The following is a 25,763-nucleotide window of genomic DNA, read 5'->3' on the forward strand; positions in this document are numbered from 1 at the left end:
TTTTGCGGGTAAACTGCAAAACGGCCAACCCGGCAAAGTCCGCGAAGCAGACGCCAAGTCGACTCTGACGTCTGAACCCCAGTCCTAAATGCTAAATCCTAATCACATTAAACAAAAACACTAAGCTTCCATTTCCAATTTCATTAGCTTTCAACAATTGAGAAGCTTGAATCTTCTGAGAAATGAATAGGGAGGCTGAGGAGCGGGGTGGTGGTGGTGGCGGTGGTGCAGAGACGTCGACGGTGGCAGTGGCAGTAAAGAGCTCAAGAGGGAAAGGAAGCCGGCGTGCAGTCCGGTGGGCGGTTGAGAAGATGATATGGAAAGCCGAACCTATTGTGCTAGTCCATGTCATCCCTCCTGTTACTTCAATCCCTACTCCTTGTATGATGTCAAAACTAAAATTTCTTACTATTAGGAGTATGTCTCCGTTGTTATGAATTGTGATGTGGTGTCGTTGTTTTTGTTGTACTCCAACTACAGCAGGACAGAGGATACCAATTGAAGAGGTGGACGCAAAGATACTGAGACTATATGTAGATGATATGAAAGAAAGGTCTAAGCAAATGCTTATACCTTTCAAGGAACTGTGTAAAAGAAGAAGGGTGGGTGAGATAATAGTTTCGTTTCCACCAAACCATGTTGTTTCTTCCGTTACAAAGATTGGTGAATTTTACCAGTAATTGAGGTTTAATGATCCCTCTCTCTCTCTCTCTCTGGCTGTAGGTGGAAATTGTAGTGCTTGAGGGGGATAGTCCTGCGTCTGCACTTGTAAGATACGTAGCAGATGTGGGGAGTTCAGCTTTAGTAGTGGGTTCCTGCTCTCCCAAATACGGTTGCTTTAGAAGGTAACCTTGCCTTTGATCACATGATGATGTTGTTACTGGTTTTATGCTATCACCTCAAATATTTTGTCTCTGTTCTTAGTCTCTTTTGTCTCTGAATTTTATGGTGATAATCAAAAGTCTCTTTTGGCTTGAGTAGATTCGACAAGTCCTTCCCTTTTCCTTTGGGATTCCTTCCCTTTGTATTGATTTTGACGTCTTTGCTTGCTTTAATAATTGTTTTAGATATCCCTCATCACTTAACTAAACCTCCATTCGCCTCAATGATTAATTGGTGCAGGAAGCCAAAGAGCTCTGTAGTGCCATCGGTTCTCGTAAGAAATGCTCCTGAAAGTTGTGATGTCTTTGTGGTGTCCAGACGTGGGGTTATCAAAAATAAACCAAATTCCTTGTTGGCTACTGGTATTACCGAAATACATTCAATATCTCAGATGTTTCGTTTCGGCTGTTTCCATGTCAGTCATTGCTTCTTTGTTTGCCCCTTCTCAGAGGATAGCGCAAAGGAGTTTTTGGTCAGTAAAAGCGAACACCATTCTCTGACAGTCAGTAAACAATTGCCTTGGAACAGTTCTTCGTCAACAAACTCAAGAACTAACAAAAACTCACAACTATCATCAACCTCTGGCTTTAGTGGTCCAGACTCTCATATTCAGGCCTATCCAGTATACTCTACCACTTTTCTGCAGCAGATTCATCTTGCGGACAATACCTTAGATTTTGAAACAGTTCAGAGTCGCTCCTCTCGACCTTCTACACCCTCGGAGCAGGTAAAAGAGTAGTATAAGCCTATTTTTGCTGGATGCTCGTCCAAGCACATTGATGAAGGTTCATTACCCTGGTGGTTCTCTTTTGAGACAATTTGGATGAAACATGTAAACAGTCCCCACTTGGTGCTAATTTTTGCTCTATGTTAATGCAGTCAAATGTCGATGCTGAAGTGGAGCGACTGCGACAAGAATTATACAGCACTCTTTCCATGTACAATCAAGCCTGTGAAGATCTGGTTTATGTCCAAAAGAAGGTAAGAATTTGATTGTCTTTCATTGACTTAAAATCCTAGGTTACTCAGTTCAGAATCCAGTTGGAAAATATTAAAGGACCTTAGAATATCTCAAAAGTCCTCCAATCCTTCTGATTTGTGAAAAGTTTTCATGGTTTAATTATTAATGTGCAGGACACACAGACATCAGTTAGATTCTTTTTTTTAAAGATATGAGCAAGTAGAACTGATTGGCACTCATAGAACATTAATCATCTATTCCTTTCTCACAGGTCAACTTGCTTTCTGCTGAATGCCTTGAAGAAGAAAGAAGAGTGGATGCTGCAAGACAAAGAGAGGAGATTTTACGCAAAGTTGCTGCAAGAGAGAGAGAGAAGCATTTGGAGGCCATGAAGGAGATTGAAATGGCAAAGGATCAGTGTGCCAAGGAAGCTAATGAAAGACAAGTAGCAGAAACTAATGCCCTCAACGAGTTTTCTCAGAAGCAGAAAATTGTGGAAGCACTATTTTCAGAAGACAAAAGGTACAAAAGGTACACTAGAGACGAAATTGAGGAGGCAACAGGTTTCTTCTGTGAGGCAAAGGTTATAGGTTCTGGAGCATATGGAAAAGTTTACAAATGCAGCATTGATCACACTCCCGTGGCCATTAAAGTCCTTCAGTCTGATGCATCAGACAAAAAGGAAGAATTTCTGAGAGAGGTTGCTTACTTCTCTTCTTACATAATTTCCCATCTTTCAAGTCTGAGCTACTAGATATTTTTGAATAAGCACATATCTGCTAGATGTTTTGTTCACACTGGAAGCCGTTAACAGAAACAGTAAACATCCATTTATTGTAGGAGTTACTATTTAAGAATGATTTGTTTAACGAAATATGGGCTTGTTCTCATTAGATTGTTTTAACTGATTATAGATTTTGATTTTGAATAATCAATTTTTGTGATGTTCTTGTTTGCTTTTGTGTTCAAGTTATAGAATTTTTAATAACCAAAAAATTTATAATTTATAATCAACCAAATAGTGGCTTTCTTGATTCTGATTATTCTCTATAATCACTTTCCATAATCAGATCTTGCAAAATCCAAAGCAACTGAGAACAAGGCCTATGTGCAGCACTCACTTGTGAGCTGCGGTAGTACAACTGCATCTTTAACTCTGTAATGTAATTGTATCATCGTTAGAACCTTTTCTGATATAACCTGTTCCTTCTATGTAGGTTGAAGTTCTTAGCCTACTACGTCACCCTCATATTGTTTTACTTCTTGGAGCCTGTCCAGAAATTGGTTGCCTGGTATATGAATATATGGAAAATGGCAGCCTGGAAGATTTTATACTTCCTGGAAGCGGCCGAGCTCCGCTTCCTTGGTTTATTCGTTTCCGGATTGTTTATGAAGTGGCCTGTGGACTTGCATTTTTACACAATTCAGGACCAGAGCCTATTGTCCATCGGGATCTGAAACCAGGAAATATACTCTTAGATAGAAATTATGTGAGCAAAATTGGAGACGTGGGCTTGGCAAAAATAATATCGGAGGTGGTGCCTGATAATGTAACAGAATACCAAGATTCTATTCTTGCTGGTACCATTTGTTACATGGATCCAGAGTATCAAAGGACTGGCACAGTAAGACCAAAATCTGATCTGTATGCTTTAGGAATCATAGCTCTTCAGCTGTTGACCGCTTGCCGTCCTAATAGAGCAATACTGAAGGTTGAAAATGCCATAAAAACTAGATCCTTGTCAGCCGCACTAGATAAATCAATTTCAGACTGGCCATTGGCTGAAGTCAAAGAACTCGCTCAAATGGCTCTAAAATGCTGTAAACTTAGGTGCAGAGACAGGCCAGATCTTGAAACAGAGTTGCTCCCTGTTTTGGAAAGACTTGCCAGATTTGCTGATGTAGCTAGGAAAGCTGGCAGTGGCAATTTTCCTGCACCAAGCCAGTATTACTGCCCAATTCTTCAGGTAATCATTCAAATCCATGGAATAGCCATCTGAATAGTAATTTGCAATTCTCAGGAGGGAAAGCGCACTTATTTGCATCTTGCTCTCAGGAAATAATGGATGATCCGCATATTGCAGCAGATGGTTTTACATATGAGCACATTGCGATTAAAACATGGCTTGACAGACATGATGTATCACCAGTAACGAAGGTTAGACTGCAGACGAAGATGCTTACCCCAAACCATATACTACGTTCAGCCATTCAAGAGTGGAGGTCAAGCGTCTCATTCTGAGGAACTGAATATGAATGCAGATGCAATCAAATTTCATATCTACATTTTTAACTGAACCAACGTCTGAGCGAGTTATGTTCATATAGATATCATATTTGTCTATAAGTTTTTGCCAACAGTTGCAACTGCAAATGTATATTCCTGATATCAGCACCATCATATTTAAATGAATGTGAGAAACAACAGTTATAGTAACATGGAATGTCTACATTCATGCAGTAATCACTTAAGACTGTCAATTAAGCAGTGTCTACATTGCGATATTCTGAAAATATTTGTGGGGTTAATTAGTACTTCACCATCACTGCTTATGTACAAAGTAAGAAACCTCAAAATGGTATACTGATGGACGCATCTTATTCAAACCATAGAAGTTGACATGAATCAGGCCTCCACTTGCGTGAATTCTAGTGCATTGGCATCTGGATCACGTGTAAATATGGCTGGCCTTCCAGAGCGACTAAGGGTGTATGCAATACCTGAAATTTGATTGATAAACATACAGCAGAATAAGAAATACAGGCTTCCAGAAGAAGCATTTCTTTATATTGGAAAAAGTTTGATCATGTTAAGGTGATAAAAAATGAAGCTGAGAATGGGTCACAACTAAATACCAGCTTTATCCAGAATTGCTTTCAGCTTTGGCACATCTCGAATTGCTATGCAAGTATGCCGATCTCGACCCCCATGTTCGGGCCTGCCTGTTAGCGGGTCAGGATTTGGAAGCTCCATCAAATGTATCATCTCAGAACCAACCCACAACCAAGCACCCCTATATGGAAGCTTATCGTGTGGTCGTGCCTCATTTATTTTTAGACCTGAACTTAATAAATATTAGAAATCCTTTGGCTTTGTCATGCGGAAAAAGGAAGACATTAGATTACCTTTAAGCAGTAAGAAACTTACCAAGTATATTCTGGTAAAAGTCCAGTGACCTTTCAAGGTTCTCACATAAGATCCCAACATGATGCATACTTACAACTCCAAAATCTGCATATCAGCACATGCTATTCTAAGTTAAAAGTGGCAAGTGACAGGCCTAGAAAATACTCAATCAAAGATTAGACATGATGTTAGAAATAAACAGTACATTACATGAATGCAGAGGTTTTTCTCCTATACACGGATCAAAACTATGGCGAAATAACAATCTCGCGTTCGAAGGAGTAACCACCATGGAAGACCAACACTTTGAATCAAGGACAAAAAAATCCAAAGACTTCAAATATGATAATCGATCAAATTTAATCTCTTGCCCTGCTGACTCTATCTTTTAGAGTGTATTTTTAAACATTTCTGACATTGATTGCTAAGTTCTATTATTCGATTTTCAGTGAAGTTAAAAATTGTCAGCCAAAGCAAATACATTTGTATCCATATCCTTGAGAGCATTCATTTTTAAACATTTTTGACATTGATTGCTAAGTTCTATCATTCAATTTTCGGTAAGTTAAAAATTGTCAGCAGAAGCAAATACATTTGTATCCATATCCAGTTGAAATTACTAAACTAATTTCAATTGGATTTTCAGCAAAATTTAATTAACTTATATCATAGCAGCTCATCTAACAATTCTATTCCACAACGAATAACATACAGAGGCACAAAAGAAAAGGAGTTTTACCACTCTTGTCATCAACACCTTCAATACTGACAGAATCTTTCTCAAGCATATCTGCTTGTGTAGATGATTTAGCGTTTACCACCAAATGATGCCTATGATTTCCAGCAGTTCTTACAGTAGGCTGAAAGTTTCCGTTTGGTAGAGTAACTGTTGCAGCAGCAGCACCAATTCCGCAATTGACCTGACTCATAAAGGTCCAACTCATTGGGAGAAGTAAATTTAAAACTGAAGGAACTTTCAGCTACCATGGAGCCAAAAAAGAGAGGTTATAGGGAGAACAAATCATGTATTAGAGGATCGAGTACAACCAAAGGATACACAATCAACAAAAATAAATGGCAGCAATCTCCCCTTTACTTTGACGTGTACTAGACTAGTAAATTTTACATTGATAACAGAATAATGCGTTCTTGGCACCTTGTTTTGCAACCACAATTACTTCAGGGAAGAAGGGAAAAAACCCTCTAGACAACAGAGCCACTTAAGAAGCAATAATTCTTAAATCCATAGCTCCTAAATATCAGTAAAGCTGTAAAGATCAATGTCCTGCAAGAACGGTGCATGAGGATGCCCCTATACACTTGAAACTAAATGTAAAATTGAAGCATCAAGAGCAACTATCGAATCCTAAAAGCTTTCGTAGTATACTGATTTGAAGAAAGTTCATTTTTTTCAAGGTTTAAATCAACAAATGAACTTGGATTAAGTTGCAGAAGGGCCAGCAAGCAAAATATATTTAGGCCAGATAAACAAGAAAAAATGAACGAGTATTAACCATTCTTCAAATGTATACCTATGGACATGCATAACTACGCGGCTCAACTTTCCGGTCATGGTTTTCTTGTCTTCCTAATATCACCAATCTTGTTCAATTAATGACACGAAAGTCGAAAATTTAGAAAAAAAAAAAAAAGCAGATTGTGATCAATCATGTATTGTCAACTAATTTCAGCTCAACTTACTCAACAAGTATGGTAATTAACAAAAATTTTCCAATAGATTCCTGCAATTTTTTTATATATATATGTTTAACCATCAGTTTCACATAGAATAAAAGCTTTAGTCTCCACAAACTTGAACATCATAGTCAAGAATGATCCACGCAAGAACAAAACAGAAGCCTTCAGTTTTTATAGGTCCATCGACATATCCAAGAGATCAGAATTCCCATAGTAGCATCATTAAAATCGGCAACAAATTGACAGGAAATTTTTTACTACCTTTTTTTGAGGCAAAGTTAGAGGTGGGTTCAGTAGAGAAGCCATTGAAGAGCAGAGGAGCTAATCAGACAGTACTCGAGCGTAGCGCTTCAGTTTATTCAACCGTATTCTGCTTTGGGCTTCTGTCTTATTTTTGGGTTGAAATGATTAAGAACTTGTTGGCCACTGCTTGCGACTGAAGATGCGGTTCAAGCTTGCCAGCCAAGGAGACCCACATAACCCATTGTATAGCAAACGCTACACTTGTTCGAGGCAAATATTTCAGATTGGGAAGATTATGTGGTAATTTCGCGTAATTTGTTGGACGTTTTTACTTTTTTTTTTAAAAAAAAACCGACATGAATTCGATATACTTTTGGACCAGCATTCAATGCGGGTCGAAACATGTTGCCGGGTTAGTAATAAATTTCTGCTTTTCTATTTGTTTTTTGGCCTTTTTTGGGAGTGAAAAAACTCACCTCCATACCAAGATTCCCAAAATCAAGTTCATGATTCCATGCATTTTTTAGATTTACCAGATTGAATCGGATCGTAATATTCTATCAGAATATAAGCGACAAATAATGCAACTCCTGTGCTGTGCTCAAAGACGGATATAGGTGGCGGGAGGGCGGCTAAAAAATTTTTCTAAAATCTTTTATTTTGTACTACATATTTTAACATACCACCTCAAAAATCTTTCATGTTTCTCTTTTATCTCCCCCCACCCCCCTTCTCTACAATTGCAACTTTTTGAATTAATTATTGTATGAGATAAATTAGGTAAATATGGAAGGTAGAATTTGTATACAATTATCAAGGGAACAAAGAATATGGATAATAAATAGAGTAAATCTTATAAAAGTATTAAGACTATTTTTCTGGACACACGTTGACACATTTAAACTGCATCTATCTTATCATATAAATACATACATTCACAATGCTCCTTGCATTTAGGCATTTTCCTAAATTAACTATAATTTTTTTTAAAAAAACTAGCATCTAGCCAAATTGAAATTTTAATTTTAGAAAAAATGTAGTAAAGGTGTCTGGCGTAAGTTGGCTAAATAACAAATTTCACTTCAATGTTGCGACATTTAAAATCTAACTCTTGACTTGAAGTTTTTTTATTTCTTTGGAAAATTTTCAGTTGATCTTAATTTCCCCCTTTATTTTACAGTCTTAGATCGCCAAGATTCATTTTCGTGCAAATCAATTTAACATACGCGAAAAGATAGTCAAAATACATAGTTGCCCCATTATTAGTTTAGTATCACTATCTAATATCTTTCTTTTTTTAATACTTGTATTACCTAACAAAGCTAATAAAAAAAAGTAGGATAAACTGGTAATATCATGTATTTGGTATAGCTAATTAAGGTCAATAGTAGTGTGCCGTATACAACGCTTTTTGGGGACGGTCTGAAATTTAAATAGAGCAAATTTTGGCGATCATATAACGTAACTGGACAAAATAGTTGAAAGGGACTTTATACGTGTGTTTATGAGCATTTATCAATGAGATAGAGTATTAAAACACGTACTTTGTTAATTGGGATGTTCATCATTGCCTTTTTGACAAATTATCCAAAGGAAATTGCCTGCCTTTGACATTTCATTGACCGCTAACCGGCATTGTTGAAGATATTTATTAATTGATCGCAATACACAATAGAAAAAGGTCCGATAGTCATATTTATCCAATAATATTGGATTTAGCACTATAATTTGTCAATTAAATGGACTTCGGGAAAATGCTTTTGCAACAAGCTGGGATTGGTTTTAAATTTAAGCAGGATTCTAGTATTGAAAATATGATTTAGACTGGAGAGGTGATTTTTTATGTGTTAGTATTAAATTATTTGAGAAAGCAGACACAGACTGTGAGACAGTATAGACGAAGATGTAGATCCTATCCCTGTAATTTCCAATGCACAGGGTGCGAGCGCAAATTATTAAATTGTGGATAAGCTTTCACGAGTTTTGTCGTGGAAAAAAGGATTATAAAACAGATCAAAATTAAGTAATAAGTTTTCAAAAATTAATTTTTCAAATACTATAAATTTTTTTAAAAAGTAGCCTAAAAGGTACTCTAAAAAGTAGTCTAAATTTTTTTTTAATGTTTAAAAAAAACTCAAAATATATTCTAAAAACTCTACTACTTTCAAATATTTCAAAATATATTCTAAAATATACTTTAAAAACTCTGTTACAGCAAAATTTTTTAAAAACACTCTAAAAAACAGCTAATCCAAATGGAGCTTAGATATCTTTACTTTTTGATGGCTATGTTTGGATAGCAAATTTTTTGTTTGCATCATAAATACATTTCTTAATCCATCTTTTTATATTCCCAACCAAATTTTTATCTCACATACATCATATCACAAAAAATACTACAGTAATTATTCCAAATAATTATTTGGAATAATACTCTATCCACAAGAAGTTACAAGGAAAACTTTGCGGAATTGAATATAAGAGTCAATGGACTTATATACCGTGAAAATTTCCACTGAAAATTGCCATTATCTTTTGGTTTTAGAAAATGAATAAAGACTTCATCAATGTTCACACATAGGAGGACTAGGGTCTACGTTTTTCTTATAACCTTTATCTTAATTAAGGTTGATTTGACATGAATTTCAGGATAAACATAATTTGTAATTTATAATTGCTAAACACCAAAGTTCTTCTCGTTGCAAATGGTTGCAAATTACTTGTAAGAAATCGAAGAGTTGATTTCATCAACTCTTCGATTTCTTACAAGTAATTTGCAACCATTTGCAACGAGAAGAACTTTGATGTTTGTTTTTTGTATTGTGTTGTCAAAGATTTGAACAATGAAAATAAATAAAAAAGAAAATTTGTAAGTTGGAGATGACAACTGGTTAATGACCTTTTCATTGGTGGTTAAGATTGATGTTTCAAGAACCAGAAGTCAGCGTTCAAATTTTCCTTCCCCTTTTTTTTCGCATTTTATAATGAGTCAATACCTCAATTACATGTAGTATAACCAGTCCAACCAAACCTCAAAAGAGCTGATGAATTGTACATCAACATAATCCACATTTTTCCAAAAGGAAGTTAGTTGCCTTTGACACTTCATTGAATGCTAACTGGCGTTGTTGTGCCCTGAAGACTACTTGAAGAGATTTATTTATTGATTGCGACATGAAATAGGAAGGTCCGATAGTCAAATTGTCAATTAGATAACCATGACGTAATATGTGACGTAAGATGTGACGTAACATGTGAGGTAACATGTGACGTAATCCGATATTGGGGAATTTGACAATTAAATGAACTGGTGGGAAAAATGTTTTCGCAACAAGTTAATTTCAATATTCCTAAGTCTCAATCTGGGAAATTATTTTAATGTGAAGGAGGTTTGTAGTGTTGGAAAAAGGATTTAGAGTGGAGAGGTGATTTTTTATGCGTAATTAAAATATTTGAGGAAGCAAAAATAGATGGGTGAAGATGAAGATGTATATATATATATATATGCAACGTCCCAATTACATGTATTACTAATCCAACCAAACCCCAAAATTTTGATGAATTGCACATCAACATAAATCACATTTTGCCAAACAACTTTCTCTGTGTTGAGTCCCATGGTTTGATTTGAGAGCGTCTTAATATTTAAGTTTATTTAATTATTCTAATAAACTTGAAATTGTGTTCAATTTAACTTGTTGGTTATTATTATTATTTTTGGTAACACGTTTTTTCATCGAACTGATTTCAAACGAGTTTTTATTAAAGTAACTAAAATTTTTTTACCCATAAATTCAAGTTTTTTGCTAATTGAGTCAATATCAAACTGAGTCAATATCAAACTGAGTTCACTCATGCTAGTCCAAACTCGATTCAAGTGTCTTTCAAGCCTAATTTATATGTATGCATTTTGAGTTTTCTTTGTTAGTTACCGTCCTTTTTGCTGTTTTCCATGTCCACCATCAATGTCCTAAATAGGGTAGACAAGTACAGAGATAGACCTACAGACCTTAGAAATTCCATTTTCAGTTGAAACCCCTCATTTTTTCAGACCATCAGGTCGGAGAGCATAGCCAGCACTTTCGACACTTTCTCCACCCTTTCCTTCTTCCCCAACCGAAGCCCCAGTCCGCCTTTTGACGAAACTTCTAAGTTCCAATACGAAACAAGTCTTCCTTCAATTTCCAAACGTGGCTCTATTCTATTATATTCCCTGGCACCCCCTGATTATCATACCAACCCAGCAACCAAAACTAATAAAAAACAAAAACCTCCGAGTAACGAACCGCGTACGCTCCCCATGTCACGATAACCCAAGAAAAAGGCTTATATTTGCCCAAATTCTCCGTACAAACTGTCCGAGTCACCGTCAAACATCCCCACCCTCATCCCCTCTGAATCTTCCTCTCCGTGTTCCCACCCACACGCGCTTCCTTCTTCGTCCTTCCTATCATCTCCATTTCTATAAGACCTTCCCCAATCTCAATCTTTTTATAGTTCAAACAATCCTTGGTGTTCACATCTTTATTCAACAAAATATCAAGTACTGCTTTCACACCATTATGGAAATTTCATCTTTCTCGTCACCATATAGTGGTAGTAGTAGTGAAGATTACCTCTCTTCTAACTTATTCAGTTTCTTTCAAGAATTGGATCCCATTGCTATTCCTGCCAACAATACGTCTTCTTCTTCCTCCTCTCAGATTAATATTAATCTCTCCAAGAAAAGAAAAAGGGTCGATCACGAGCCTACTTCTTCCTCGATTCAGGACTTTGTTAACACTTTCTTGACTTTTGATAGCGATAACAAACAACAAGAACAGCAGCAAGAAGACGAATTCCTTCTCTTTCCATCTCTGGCTTCTTTCTCTCAGTCGCCCTCAAGTACAAGTCCAATGAGAGAAATGAAAGAGGATGCTATTGGAACTGCCTCCGAATCCAAAAGGGCTCGTCGGAGTTCGCCTGAAGTTGGAGCATCAGAAGCAGGAACCAGCTCGCAGAGGAGATTATGGGTAAAGGATCGATCAAAAGCTTGGTGGGAGCATTGTAATAGCGCCGATTTTCCGGAGGAGGAGTTCAGGAAAGCTTTTCGGATGAGTAAAGCCACTTTTGATATGATTTGTGATGAGCTTGAGTCAGTTGTTACGAAGAAGGATACAATGCTGCGTTTGGCTATTCCGGTTCGCCAACGGGTTGCGGTTTGTATATGGAGATTGGCTACGGGGGAGCCTCTCCGGGAGGTGTCGAAGCGATTTGGATTGGGAATCTCAACTTGTCATAAGCTTGTCCTTGAGGTTTGTTCTGCAATCAGGAATGTTTTGATGCCTAAGTTTTTGCAGTGGCCTAGTGAGGAGAATATGAGGGAAGTCAAGAGAGGTTTTGAAATGATTTCTGGGGTAGCAGATGTGGCTGGTTCGATTTATACAAGCCATGTTCCAATTATAGCTCCTAAGGTTAGTGTTGCCTCTTATTTTAACAAGAGGCATACTGAGAGGAATCAGAAGACGTCTTATTCGATTACGGTTCAGGGGGTCGTTGATCCTAAAGGTGTTTTTACTGATATTTGTGTTGGATGGCCTGGTTCAATGACTGATGATAAGGTTTTGGAACAGTCTGCTTTGTATCAGAGAGCAAATAGAGGACTTTTGAAGGATGTTTGGGTTGTCGGAAATGCAGGATTTCCACTTATGGATTGGGTACTAGTTCCATACACAAGGCAGAATCTTACTTGGACTCAGCATGCTCTCAATGAGAAGGTTGGAGAAGTTCAGAATATTGCCAAAGAAGCATTTATGCGATTGAAAGCTCGATGGAGGTGCTTGCAGAAGAGGACAGAAGTTAAGCTCCAGGACTTGCCAATTCTGCTTGGGGCATGCTGTGTACTGCATAACATATGTGAAATAAGGGATGAGGGAATGAGTCCGGAGCTGAGATTCGAATTGTTTGACGATGAAGTGGTACCTGAGAATCCTGTGAGGTCCATGAATGCATTTCAGGCTAGAGATCAAATTGCACACAAGCTGTTGCACCATAACCTGGCAGGCACTACCTTTTTGTAGTTAGAAGATGTCTGAGCTTTTCTTAGTGCTTCTATTCACAGATTGATTTTTTTTCATGGCTCTTGTCTTAGTCATGCTATAGAATAAAATTCCATTGTAATTCTTTGACATTTGTAGACGATTTCTTTTACCTTTTGAATTAATAGAATCCATCAGGCTGCGCTTCTTTTGAGATTGATTAATATTTAGCCCTGCAACTATCTCCCCTTAGTTTTCCTTCTGCGGTTCGAGGATCAAAAACTGCACGAAGTTCCAATTTCACATGCTTATTGTTCAGACAGGAAAAATTGATCCTTGAGGATGAATGGAATTTGTTCCTTCCACAGGGGAAATTGATTATATGCACGTAACCATATGAGTTGCTGTTAACTAGCTTTTTTGCGGTCAAGCATGATGTCAAATTTCTGCCATTTTGACTGAACGGAGATTTTCGTCATTGTGCTTCGTCGATGAAAATAATTAGGCAAGGGCATCAGGAATTGGGTTGACTCGCTTTTTGCGTCAAGTGTCCTTGTTAAGGAAACAAAATGACCAGCAGTTGAAGTTAGGATATCCTTTGGTTTATTTATGGGCATCAGCAACAGTTGTGACATGCTTCTAGTTTCTCTTTCTATTGAAAAATTCGAAACTGTTGCTAGGGAAGACAGAAAGCTAAATGTTTGAATTGCATTTTTTTAGATTTTTTTTTTAAATTATTGTAATAATTTGATATGTACGAAATAAAAAGATGATTAAAAAAAAAAGCCCCCTCTTCCAGTCGGGTTGAGCCGTAATTCTAAGCTCCAGAATTGATTACAAGTTGGTCAGATTGGTTTACAGGTTATCTCCTCCTCCCTGATTCAAGTCTTACCCAAGCTTTTTTTTTCCTGGCCTTTTGGGCAAAAGTGCCATAATTAAAGTTAACACGAGCGACCACGACGACGTCGTCGTCATAATCAGGGCGATGTGTTGGTCAACTTAATGGCCGCTCAGCAAGCCTGTGGGTCCCTTCACCTTGCGGGACCCATCCACCTGTCGTCCTCCACGTTAATAGCAAAATGCGGAGGAGAAACGGGCTGTTGTGATTTCTGAAGCTCCCGTTCCGTTCCATAATTCACCTCCTGCCCTTCCCTTCCCTTCCCTTTTGTACTCTGTTTTTCTACTTCGGTTTGCGTTTTCCCTGTCCCGCTTCCGCTGTCTCAATCTTCCCCAATTGTTCCCACGCCACACCACCTATATACGTAACATATCCGTATATACAGGTGTGCGTATATTCATGCTGAGACAGCGGTTCGTGGATATATACGCAGATAAATACGTATTCTGAAAGATATGGAGAGGCAGGTAGGGGAAGAGGTGGAGGGAAAGGTGTTGGCGGCGTCGGCGGAGGAGCTGGACGTAGAATCCGACGAGCAGCTCATGTCTACCTTAACATTGGAACGAGTTGCTGCCGCCAAGAAATACATTGAGGATCACTATAGAGCTCATATGAAACTCATTCAACAGCGCAAAGAAAGGTCCCTTTTAAAAAAAAAAAAAATTTTATTCTGTGCATTTTCATTTGTATCCTTTCCTGATAATCCGCTCAATGAATATATACATACGAAAGCTTCAAAAATATCCAGGCCAATACCTGCGTCTCACCATTTTCTTGAAATGAATTCTGCGTAATAAGGATATTGATTTTGTAGTTCATGTATGACATGGTCATTTAGTTTATTTGCCTCGTTGCTTGGCTGTGATTTTTGCTATTGATTACAAACTCCTGTAAACCCTGCGTGTGATTTGGAGATTGCAAACAACTAAGATAAAAAGGACCTTACATGACTTCCCTATATGCACATTTTCCATGGTATCAAGATGATGATCTTATGATCGTTTATTTGTAACTCAAATTTGATTCATTATCTCCAAAAGCTGTTTGGCACCTGATACTGCAACGATATTATGCGTGTTGGTTTGTGGGAGGTGTAGCTAGTCTATAACATTTACATGTTGAACACTTATAGGTATAGAAGTTAAATTTTTTTTTTTGGGTCTTACATTTTGCTCCTCCCATATTTTCATCTGTCTTTACCAATGAGTTCTCGTATGTTCTTTGGAGCTTCTAATATCATCTTACAAACAAAACTTCCAGGCGCTCGGCACTTGAAACAAAGTTAGCATGTTCAGATGTATCAGAGGAGGAGCAGCTTAATCTTTTGAAGGATTTGGAGCGTAAGGAGACAGAGTATATGAGACTTAAACGACATAAGATATCCGTTGCTGATTTTCAGCTTTTGACAATAATAGGAAGAGGAGCCTTTGGAGAGGTTTGAGATTTCTACATCTAGTTAGGTTTTTAGCTTCTGCATTCCCTCTATTAGATTGATTGATTTTTACTTCTGGTCACCTGCGATTTCTTCATTGTTCTTGGATGTTTGTGATCTATATTAGATTGAAATCTGAGTTTGTGACCCTTGCCAATAGTGTCGAAATCTGAGTTAGGATTTCTCATTGCCATTTTTATAGTCCTCAATTAATTATTAGATTGTTTTACCTGCAGCTAGGTAGCAGACTTCTGTATCCCCAGCTGTTAACTTATTCATAGTCTGAGTCATCCATAGTCTTATGTCAACAGTTAACAATGACAATCTGAGTTATTCATAATCTTATGCCAACAATTGACAACCATATTCTTATGGTGAAATCCATTTAAACTATTCCTTTCTTTTTCGCCTGCTTTTTCCCTTCTGTGATAATTTCTTTACTTGTAATGTGGCTCTGTTCTCATTTTCTTGCTGACTTCTTTCACTTAATAAAGAGGCTTCTTTAACTTATTCTGCTAGAAGTAAGTAAATTTTATGCATTATTTTTTATTCATTTACCTTAAAGGCATAGCTTTTATTGTTTTGCATATTGGTAGGAACATGCTGGTCACGCCTGGCCAGTTGGGCATAGCATCTGCAAAGTGGCAGTCTTATCTTGCTGGATTTTTAATTGTTAGAAACCTGGTCATGGAAAAGCTTGTGTGCATGTTGTTGAACCTATTCCAGAATGATTCTTAGACTAGAATATGTGGTATAACCCTGTGCCAAACTTAAATGTGTGCTAATTGATATAGAACATATGGTTTGCATAGTAATTGAAAACATGTTTGGGGCGTTGGATCAAAAAGATACCTGAGACTACTTTTACCCCAACGTAGGAAGTCTTATTGGAAGTGCCTAAGTGCTTAATGCTCACTTTCCCATTTGGTTACGCCTCTCTGTTTTTCTTTTTTCTCGTGTCATATCTTCTATTGGAAAGTTGTCATTTGGTGAAATATTATTCGTGCATTTTATCTTAACTCTTATGTTGTTGTGCTTATACTCAATTTCTATTACAGGTTAGGTTGTGTCAGGACAAGAAATCTGGTGAAATATATGCAATGAAAAAGTTGAAGAAGTCTGAAATGCTTAGTAGGGGACAGGTGCACTTTAATCTGTTTCCTTGTGGTTCCTGTCTGTTACTTATAATAAGAACGTGTGGATGTCATACACCTTGGAACTAAATTTCACATATTTTGAGACAGCAACTCGGTCAGAAGTTGTAATTCTTTATGATATCCATTCTGCATGTTTCTTGTACCAAACTTGTTTTCTCCTGCATTTGCTTTTGACTTCTTTTTTTTTTTTTTGGGTTTAATAGTTCTACAACTCAGTGAAATGTCCTCTTTACGATTGCTTGTGCATGTTGTAGGTTGACCATGTTCGAGCTGAAAGAAACCTTCTTGCAGAAGTTGCTAGTTACTTCATTGTAAAGCTCTATTATTCTTTTCAAGATGCTGACTACTTGTATCTCGTAATGGAGTACCTGCCTGGAGGAGATATGATGACTTTGCTTATGAGAGAGGAGACATTAACTGAAACTGTTGCAAAGTTTTACATTGCTCAAAGTGTCCTGGCTATAGAGTCGATCCATAAGCATAACTACATCCACAGGTTGGTATTAGGCTTTTGGTGACACATTTATGAACTATTGACCTAATTATTGGTTGTTCTAAAGTTAATTATTTAGATTCTTTTTCTTGTTTAATAGTATTATTGTTCAACACAGGGATATTAAACCTGACAACCTTCTGTTGGACAAAAATGGTCACCTGAAACTTTCTGATTTTGGTCTCTGCAAGCCTCTTGACTGTTCAAATTTAACTCCTATAAATGAAAATGAGGTGATGGGTGATCCAAGTACGAAGGGATCAGTCGTTCCCAATGGCTGCTTTCCCGATAAAGGAAATGGAAGTTTTTGGAATAGCTCTCTTGAACAATTGCAGCATTGGCAAAAAAATAGGAGAAAATTAGTAAGCCAATAATAAACTCGTATTTTCGCTTACAATATTTACTTGAATGATGTAAGTTGGTTTCAAAGTCAATGTTATCATTTCATCTTATACTACATCATACAGAAACATTTAGCTTTAACTGTTTGTGATATTAACCTGGCTGGTCATTGGAATGCATGAAAACCAAGTATCTGCTGTTAACTTAACATGAAGATCAGGAGGAAGATAAAACTCCTTTGGATTTTCAGAATTTGAGATCTTAAAGGAGTACCATGTCAAGTAGTTTTATGTGCTTGACCCTTTAAAAGAGTTTCCAACTTATGAAGGGAGTCTGTTCAAGACATGCAGAAATATCTATTAACTTCAGTTTGAGCCTTAGGACCTTAGGTGACAACTTTTTTCAGTCTTTGACAAGGAGTACCTTCAAAGGTTCTAGTAAACTAGGTTTCATATGGAATTTGGCAGTAATAAATCTTTGTTCTTTTTCCCATATCCTCACCAGGGGAGAAATTCTCTTTCTCTCTCCCTCTTGCCTCCTACATCTTGATGTGCATTGATAAATGCTACTGCAATACATCAGGGCTAACTGCAAGCATTGAAATCACTCAGGGGCTACCATCACTTGCAAAGTTCAGGCCTCCTTTTTTGAGCTTCCATTTTTTGAAACGTTGTTTGGGAGACTGACTAAGTTATTAATAACCACAAAGTCTTTCTAGGTTCAGCACGAAATTCATAATCTCGAGTGGAACCAGGTCGAAAAATCTCAGAGTGCCTCTTCTGTCCTTGAAGGAAGCAGTAGAAAGATTATGTGATATCCTGTCTGACGTTATAGATTTACAATTCTTGTTTAATTTAAGATGGTTCAATATGTACAGCAAAAGTTTTTGTTTATAGTGATTAGGTTGTCTGATGCCCATTCATTCTACTTTGACCACAGGCATTTTCAACTGTGGGCACACCTGACTATATTGCTCCAGAAGTGTTGCTGAAGAGAGGCTACAGCATGGAGTGCGATTGGTTAGTTTAATAACAATGATTCTTTGTTTGTGAAATGTGGTTGACATTTTGTTTATCAGGAAGGCTGCATTGAGTTGCTGTTGTTTCAATGTCTGGGAAGGACTAGGAACTCATAATGGTGAACCAAGATCAGTAATTGGGGAGGGGGAGAGGTGCATAGGCATGTGCCTAAGCAAAATTAGGCATACCATTCTAGAGAAACAATTATCCTTCTTAAGTCAGAAATATAAAACACAACTACACTGAAGCATAAATATTCTGAATCAAATTCAGAAAATTAATCATATCCCAGAAGCTTGAGATCTTTATGCATTTCAAGGTTCAGGATAACATATCGGAAGTTTGTCGAAGCTAGTGTCTAATACTGCATTGAACAACTTGTGGTAATTGACTGAAAGATACCATGAAAGACGTAAAACTCGTCTAGCTTATTAAGAGAAATATAAGAGATAGATGTAATTTGTGTTTCCCTTAATATTTTCTGTAGCAAGAAGGATATCACCAAGTCTTTCCCTGTTTATCTGAGTCCTAGAGGATTAAGAAGCACCTGCTTGTTTGTTAAGCTATTTCCTGCTGTCCTGAAACTTTTGAAACTCTTTAAAAGGAAACCATTTGTTGCACTTGTACACTAAAATATGTGATCTGATACATTTCAATTTAATAATTGATGACTTATCATTTATTATTTGCTCTTTTGATTAAAATGTTAGGTGTTTTCAACTATCCATTATTATTATAGCTACTCATGCCCGTGGATTCCTCTTTGGACTTCCTACTAAAAGAACGTTATCCTGGAAACCAAGTTTCTATCAACAATTTGTAAATACATTTAGTGGAGTGTTAAACTTTTTGCATCGCGTAGCTTCTGGTTTGTAGCTATAGAGTGTAATAGATTTTAAAACCATTGATATTGTGGAATATTTGCAGATTTGATTAAGCATACAGATTCAGAATTAATGTGTATCATTGGCGCCTTCCTAACAGGTGGTCTCTTGGTGCTATAATGTATGAGATGCTCATTGGTTACCCTCCATTCTACTCTGATGATCCAATAACCACCTGCAGAAAGGTAGACATACTATGTGGCTTTTCTAAACCTGAATTCAGCATAAACTGATTTCACAAGGGGCCATTCTAGTTAAAGATTAGCTAAATGCTGCTGATTAGGTCAACATCTGATTAAAGTTTCCAGATCCACTGTAAAAATTCCTTCTTTATCTTTATCTTTTTCTTTCTTGCAAAGATAAAAGATGTTATACTAAGAACGCACCAAAGTTGTGCAACTCATGGTACAGATAAATTACAAAAACTTATGAGAATAGTATGCAGCAAAAATCTGAAGATCTGTCTTGGCCTTTTTCGGTGGAATATGATATGTCCACTTCATAGGATATAGTAATTCGCTTACTTGGGAATCAAATGAAAATGTAGTGCAATGTCTCTTGATGATGATGATGTGCTGTGATGCATTTCCATGGCAACATTTGTTTCCCAGATAGTCCACTGGAAGAATCACTTGAGATTTCCAGATGAAGCAAGGCTGTCCCCTGAAGCAAAGGACCTGATCTCTAGGCTGCTTTGTGATGTTGAACATAGGCTAGGTTCTCGTGGAGCAGAGCAAATAAAGGTTTGTTGTCTTGTCATTACCACAGTGTAGGAGCTTTGGTGGTTTTCTCTAATTTCACCATTTATTAATATACTTTGCCTCCTCTATTCTAATAATTTCTCATCAGGCTCATCCTTGGTTCAAAGACATTCTTTGGGACAAACTCTATAGCATGGACGCAGCATACAAACCTGAGGTCAATGGAGAACTTGATACCCAAAATTTTATGAAATTCGATGAGGTAGCAGAAATGTTGGACAAAATTTTGATTCTATTAGTATGCTATTCAAGTTCTTTCATGAAAATTGGGTTGTCATTTTTCCAGTTTTCTTCATATCCTCCTGTTCAGCAAAATTCCACTTTTTGTTCATCATTTCCGCTAAAGTGAAGTCTTCAATGGATAGAAAAGCTACTCCCTGAAATTTTCCTGTCAAATTGGATAGCTACTTTCTAGTACCAAGTTTTTTATTTTCATTATGACAATGCACCTCCAGTTGACAAATTTGCATATCTGTGCTTGCCACTTTCAATTTGGTTATCAAATAAGCCTTCAAATGATCTTGTATTGGTCTGGCGTGACAGACCAGGTAAGTGACTAGCATGGATTTGGGGAAAGAATGTTCTCTAAGGTAAAGGCATCATGTACAATCAGTCAATTTCCAAGTCACTCATTGATAATAATCATGATGGAGGTGTACTTGCATTAGTTGGACTAAAGAGTGAGATTCAATGCTCGCTGTATTGCTCTTGACATTAATAGATGAGGTAGTGGTAATGAGCATGATTGAGGGAGGTTGAGAAGTTCTTGGAAAGTTTCAGGTGACATTGTGAACATGAAGCCTAGAGAATGATCATAAAAGTTAGTCGAGTACGAGAAGGAGCAGCACTTGAAATGTGGGTGATCAAAAGAGGATAGTGGTTTAGTGAAATCTACCGGTGTGAGTAAATTGAGGTTAATTTTTCTAGTCATGAAAGGAGAAATGAATTTAGTTGCTGATTAATTTTTTTTTAAGGGAAATGGGAGCTACATTGCTTTCCAGGAAAAATAATCTTCAATGAGAATGAGTCAGATGTTCCTTCAAGGCTATTAAGAGTCTTTTTTCCCCCATAAAATATTAAATGTGTATTTTTTGAAGTAAGATGATTTCATTCTCAGTTTAATTTGACGAAGCTAAGAATTGTACCTTGGTTTGGAGTTTGTTAAGAGTGCATTAACAAGGTTTATTAGCAACAACAACTAACTAGTTTTAGTGTTCTTCAACGAGATAGAAGCTGCAAATAAGTCGATAGGCATATTTTACATGACTTTACATTCCTATACTCTTTTCATTCATGTAATTCCCCCATCTGTAACCATTTGTAGCTCTAGGTGTGGCTCCATGTCAAACAGTTAAAATACTGGATTGCTAAACTTAATACAGTAATACCTTTTAAACATGGAATGCATTTTTCTTGCCAAAAATATATAGATCTTCCGATTCAAGTCCATCAAATATGATCAGCAATCTCCTTTTGGTCAGCAGACAGCCTTCTATTCTAAATATTATTTGTTCATCCTTTTCGTATTAATTTCCTTACCATAGTTGTTCTTAATCATCCATTTTGATCAAGGGGTACTATTCGAGGATGTCAATATGATGAAACTTGTAGATAGAACTTTCTTATTAGTACTTAGCAGGAAAAAAGGTGGTGGCAACTCCTGTTTCATTACCTTCGACTTCAATGCATGCTTCAAGTGTAGGTGTGCACATCTTTTTTGCCTTTATGCCCTTTCTCTCTGTATTTCCATGTACTTGTGTTACATAACCCAGCCTCTATACACGTGACTTCCACCCCAAGATATAAGTAAAAGAAAAGCAAAAGTTCTTCAATTAGTTGCTGGTGAGCCAAAGTGATTGCAAAAGTGACTAGCTAAGTGGCAGTTTGGGGGACTCAAGTTGTTTTCCTTTGTTTAGTCTACCCCTGTGTTTGCTGGTTCTTTCTAAAATAATCTATCATGTTGAGTCATCTGTCTGAATATCTTACAACTGTCTTGTAGGTGGATCCTCCGCCAGCAAAAAACAGTTCAGGACACCTGAGGAAGGTAATTATCTTTTATAAAAAAGGGGAAAAGGATTCTGACTTGCTTGCTATGTCTCCATATTAGAAGTTCTTCAGATTGTTATTCAAGACTTGTGTCTAAAATTGTGCTTAAGAAATACCATCATTGGTGCTTAATTGTTACATTATATTGTTATAAGCAACTGCAGTAATCAGTCCATAGACATTTCTGCTTTCTTTTTCTTGTGCTTTGCAGACCAACTGTCTTATGTTTTCTGCGAAATTCTTTTGGCAGATGCATTTGACTTCTAAGGATTTGAGTTTCATTGGGTATACTTACAAGAACTTCGAGGCTGTTAAAGGACTGCCCAAATCTCATGGTGTGTGATGCTTCATGGTTAAATTGTTTTCTAATTCCTTTTGTTTCTTCCGATACTTTTGCACATATTTCCAATTTGTCTTCATAAAGGTTAATCTCTTGACAAGATACATGGATATGACCTTAAGCCTCCTCTGTAGATAAAGGGACATCCAAGTTGCAGACTTAAGGGACACCAATTTTGTCGTCAAGAGAATAATGGGAATTTTGTGTTTGCCCTTTTAAGTTTATTTTTGTCTTTAACAGGTGCTGGCACTTGTATTTTTTTTTTCTAGCTCTTTTCGTTCCTATTTTTTCCTCTGAAGTTAATTGACTTGGTCTGTGAGAAGTGTTCTCTATCTTTGTGTCCATGCATACACTACCATTGATAGGATACTTACATAGTGCCATTTTTTCTGTTCTTGCAGATAGTAAAAGCAGTGTATCACCTGAGCGGTTGTCCAATGCTTCTGTGTGCAGTAATATTCTCTCTGATACCAACATTTTATGATATTTTCAAATGTTAAGGAAAATTGACAAATAGCCCTTCATATTTTAGGCTCGTCAATTTTTTCCCTCATATGTGAACTTGAACATGCCAAATGATAAAGTACTTTCACATTGCTTCAATTTTAAGTAGAAAAACAAGTGATGGTATCACTGGTATTTTTGGAAAACTGTAGTCTTTATACATTTGTTCAGAAATTATGTTCTTGGAACTGCCCTTTTCTTTTCAAATTTATAGGTGAGTCACACTCCTGAGTCCTAATGAACTCATTGGTATCCCTAAGTAATCAACTAATGAGTAGTGAAAGAATTGAAATGAACCTCTTCCCCTCTCCCATTGCAGATACCTTGGCACTAAGTATCTATGAATATATTTGAGTTTATCCCTTCCTGCCACTCTAAATACTTTTGCTGACCTGATGTCCAATTGCACCCTATGCTATTCCACCTTTAGTCAGTTAATATAACTTTAAATTAGCATAGGTGATGGTCGACATATTTGAGTTGTTTTTGCTGGCAAAAGGATCTAAGTCACAAAAAAGTTGATGACTACCTTCTTTAATTTTTTTGCCAAGAGTAAACAACTTTTTATTTAAATGTAGACAGAAAATTTTTAAGACGGGTCAGTTGGCAGATGTAACACCTGATAACTTGCTGAATGTTAATGTAGTTGCTCCAGCTCAAGGGTATTAAGTACTTATAGGGTAAGTGGTCATTTAGATTGTGAGGTAAGTGCCTTACGAGGTATTTGTGCATCTTTCAAACTGTCAGCCTCAGATAGAGTTGATATTGGTTGTTTTGACAACTTGAGTGGTTATCATCTAGATCAGATGGTGCCAAGGTATGTTTGAATATTTTGTACATGGACACAGATGCAGAGAGTATGGAGAGGGAAGAGAGACAGGAGTGACATATGCATATGTATATACATGTGTGCATGCACAGACAGACGAGAGAATTTAGAACAATTTTTGTTTTGAATAGTGTCTATGATGCATAAATGGCTCTCGGTCCATTTTTATGCAAGGTATTAGTTAATTTTGTGTGATATTGGGGAATGCACGGTAATAGTTAATTGTATATGAAGTTGGGATGAACTCAACAATGGGTAGGGTTAACCTGGAAAGGTGATGGTGATAACTGGATTGAGAATTTCTGGAATGAGTGGAAAATAAAATGAGGCACTGAGGGAAGGAGGGGAAAGTGGAAAGTTGGTGGAGTGAGATCTGGTTGAGAGAGAGAAGAAAGAAAGTACTGTTTAAACCTTGTGTTGTCCTGTTAGTATGCTAAATTCACCATAATGACTTTTTCCAACTGTCAGCCAATCTACATTTGATTTGAGCTTCTTTAAATAATCATGCGTTATATCTAGACTAGATGTAAACTTAAAATAGTATATACTTAAATTATGGGTTAAGGGCACCTATGTAGATGCAAACCCGTAAATGGATACTACTTGGAGTTCGAGGGACTAGTTATGTTATTTCAATTTGTTGTTGTATAAGTTTTTAGTCTATTGAAGAAACAAGAAACAAAAAGTTTTTAGTCTGTTGAGCATTGAATCCCTGCAGGTGATTCGGAGGTGGACTATTGTAGAATGTATGCAACAGATGATGCAGAAGTGCTGATACGTGCCTCATCAGCAGCAGATGTCTCTTCACAATGATGCAACTTCAGATGTTTTTGTGTATAACTTCGTATGTAAGAAATGGACCTTCAAACTGATGATTAATTTGGACCTCATCAGATTAAACTTTCTTCAGATGGGCATGCACCTAATGCAATAGCAAGTTCTTGCTGAACCTGACTCAGTTACACAAGCCTGATGAAGTCAGTGATTACCTACGCTGCAGAGGATTTATCTTGTACAGACACTAACAAACTTCCTACATGCACTTTGTTGGATTCTTTAGCACGCCTTCGATGACCATAAACAGAGTGTTGTATTTTAGCTGCTTTTAGGGGGAAAAAATATCAAGTCGCTGAGCACATTTACGTGCGTGTAGACCGGTACATTAGAATGGAGAAGTGAGCGAAAAGAGCGAGTTACCTAGGGATTCAAGTTGTTATGGACAAATGTCATCCAATTTTGTATATGGACAGGTTGCAGATTTTCTTGGTGAATGGAAATTGTTCCCGTTCTGGTGATTTGTATGTCTTTTGATCGCACGGATAATTCTTAAACTAGTTTTTCCTCTTCCATTTTGATGCCTCTCTATTAGCTTGCCCGGACTTTTGATAAAAGTGAATCTCTTATTTTGACAGAATCAATCCTCTTGTAACATTTCAGAAATAATACTAAATCAAATGGGTTTTGAAGTTGTAAGATCTTTCCAAAAGCAAAATGAGCTACACACCAAATTGGATTGCCCACTTCATTCAGATACCCAACACAATTTCATGCCTGGATGATGGTGGAATTCAAGTATTTTTAAGTATTTGCAGTGGAACTTTGGCAGCATAATGTAATTGGATGAAGATAATAAAACCATCATAATCATAACTCATAATTATGAACTAAAGCTTTCAGCCAATTGCTTTTCTGCCTGGCTTGCTGACTCAAGCTAATCATCTGACTTGTTCAAGCTAATATCTTTGAGAGCTAACTATGCTTTTATTAAGCTATATTATCTAGCTTATTCAACGATTTTTAAATTGTCTTAACACTAAAGAAAATCTGCTTTTTTGTTTTCTTATTATTGTAACATATTCTATAGCTAATATACTGCTTATGTAGATTATGAGAATAACATTTATTTATTTTTGACTAACAATGTCGCTTTTATATAATTATTATAATCCCGAATAATAGATTTGGGCTGGGTCGAAAGCAAGCCCAAATACTGGTTGGCTGGATGCACTTTGGAAGAATACGGTATCGATGACAAAATTTGCAAAGCACAAAGGTCCAGGTGGATTATGAATTCCGGGCTCCATCAAATCCAATCGCGGGCTAAAATCCGGTGAATAGTCCACGTTATTT

General features: G+C 36.9%; 4 protein-coding genes across 4 annotated transcripts; 3 read left to right on the forward strand and 1 right to left on the reverse strand.

The window, feature by feature from the left end:
* Positions 1-63: 63 nt before the first annotated feature.
* LOC113773292 (U-box domain-containing protein 34-like) lies at positions 64-4,280 on the forward strand. The gene is made up of 9 exons (XM_027317904.1): positions 64-381; positions 481-602; positions 724-845; positions 1,123-1,244; positions 1,332-1,609; positions 1,762-1,863; positions 2,115-2,543; positions 3,061-3,810; positions 3,900-4,280. The coding sequence occupies exons 1-9, from the start codon at positions 183-185 to the stop codon at positions 4,083-4,085; spliced, it is 2,310 nt and encodes a 769-aa protein (XP_027173705.1). The 5' UTR covers positions 64-182; the 3' UTR covers positions 4,086-4,280.
* On the reverse strand, positions 4,272-7,166 carry LOC113773293. The gene is made up of 5 exons (XM_027317905.1): positions 6,930-7,166; positions 5,710-5,890; positions 4,992-5,075; positions 4,700-4,903; positions 4,272-4,564 (listed from the first exon to the last, which is right to left on the reverse strand). Exons 1-5 carry the CDS (start codon positions 6,972-6,974, stop codon positions 4,470-4,472), a joined length of 609 nt encoding a protein of 202 aa, XP_027173706.1. The 5' UTR covers positions 6,975-7,166; the 3' UTR covers positions 4,272-4,469.
* A 4,102-nt stretch (positions 7,167-11,268) lies between these two features.
* LOC113775602 (protein ALP1-like) lies at positions 11,269-13,152 on the forward strand. Its single transcript, XM_027320556.1, has one exon. The coding sequence runs from the start codon at positions 11,474-11,476 to the stop codon at positions 12,968-12,970; it is 1,497 nt and encodes a 498-aa protein (XP_027176357.1). The 5' UTR covers positions 11,269-11,473; the 3' UTR covers positions 12,971-13,152.
* An 892-nt stretch (positions 13,153-14,044) lies between these two features.
* Positions 14,045-24,928, forward strand: LOC113776497 (serine/threonine-protein kinase 38-like). Its single transcript, XM_027321676.1, has 13 exons — positions 14,045-14,466; positions 15,087-15,261; positions 16,317-16,400; positions 16,670-16,911; positions 17,027-17,270; positions 18,190-18,269; positions 19,254-19,338; positions 19,765-19,896; positions 20,003-20,116; positions 21,914-21,958; positions 22,211-22,295; positions 22,702-22,752; positions 24,352-24,928. The coding sequence occupies exons 1-13, from the start codon at positions 14,282-14,284 to the stop codon at positions 24,444-24,446; spliced, it is 1,617 nt and encodes a 538-aa protein (XP_027177477.1). The 5' UTR covers positions 14,045-14,281; the 3' UTR covers positions 24,447-24,928.
* Positions 24,929-25,763: the final 835 nt, after the last annotated feature.

The sequence above is a fragment of the Coffea eugenioides genome, chromosome 6 (assembly GCF_003713205.1).
Source record: "Coffea eugenioides isolate CCC68of chromosome 6, Ceug_1.0, whole genome shotgun sequence".
NCBI classification, from domain to species: Eukaryota; Viridiplantae; Streptophyta; class Magnoliopsida; order Gentianales; family Rubiaceae; genus Coffea; species Coffea eugenioides.

Bases quoted from the DNA above. Each gene is read 5' to 3' on its own strand.
- LOC113773292 (XM_027317904.1), top strand. From the start codon at position 183: ATGAATAGGGAGGCTGAGGAGCGGGGTGGTGGTGGTGGCGGTGGTGCA. The intron at 382-480 runs GTATGATGTCAA...CTCCAACTACAG, and splicing joins TACTTCAATCCCTACTCCTT to CAGGACAGAGGATACCAATT. The intron at 3,811-3,899 runs GTAATCATTCAA...TCTTGCTCTCAG, and splicing joins ATTACTGCCCAATTCTTCAG to GAAATAATGGATGATCCGCA.
- LOC113773293 (XM_027317905.1), bottom strand. From the start codon at position 6,974: ATGGCTTCTCTACTGAACCCACCTCTAACTTTGCCTCAAAAAAAG. The intron at 5,076-5,709 runs GTAAAACTCCTT...GCTGATATGCAG, and splicing joins AGGTGTTGATGACAAGAGTG to ATTTTGGAGTTGTAAGTATG. The intron at 4,565-4,699 runs GTATTTAGTTGT...ATCAAATTTCAG, and splicing joins AGCAATTCTGGATAAAGCTG to GTATTGCATACACCCTTAGT.
- LOC113775602 (XM_027320556.1), top strand. From the start codon at position 11,474: ATGGAAATTTCATCTTTCTCGTCACCATATAGTGGTAGTAGTAGTGAA.
- LOC113776497 (XM_027321676.1), top strand. From the start codon at position 14,282: ATGGAGAGGCAGGTAGGGGAAGAGGTGGAGGGAAAGGTGTTGGCGGCG. The intron at 15,262-16,316 runs GTTTGAGATTTC...TTTCTATTACAG, and splicing joins GAAGAGGAGCCTTTGGAGAG to GTTAGGTTGTGTCAGGACAA. The intron at 17,271-18,189 runs GTAAGCCAATAA...CTTTGACCACAG, and splicing joins AAAAAAATAGGAGAAAATTA to GCATTTTCAACTGTGGGCAC.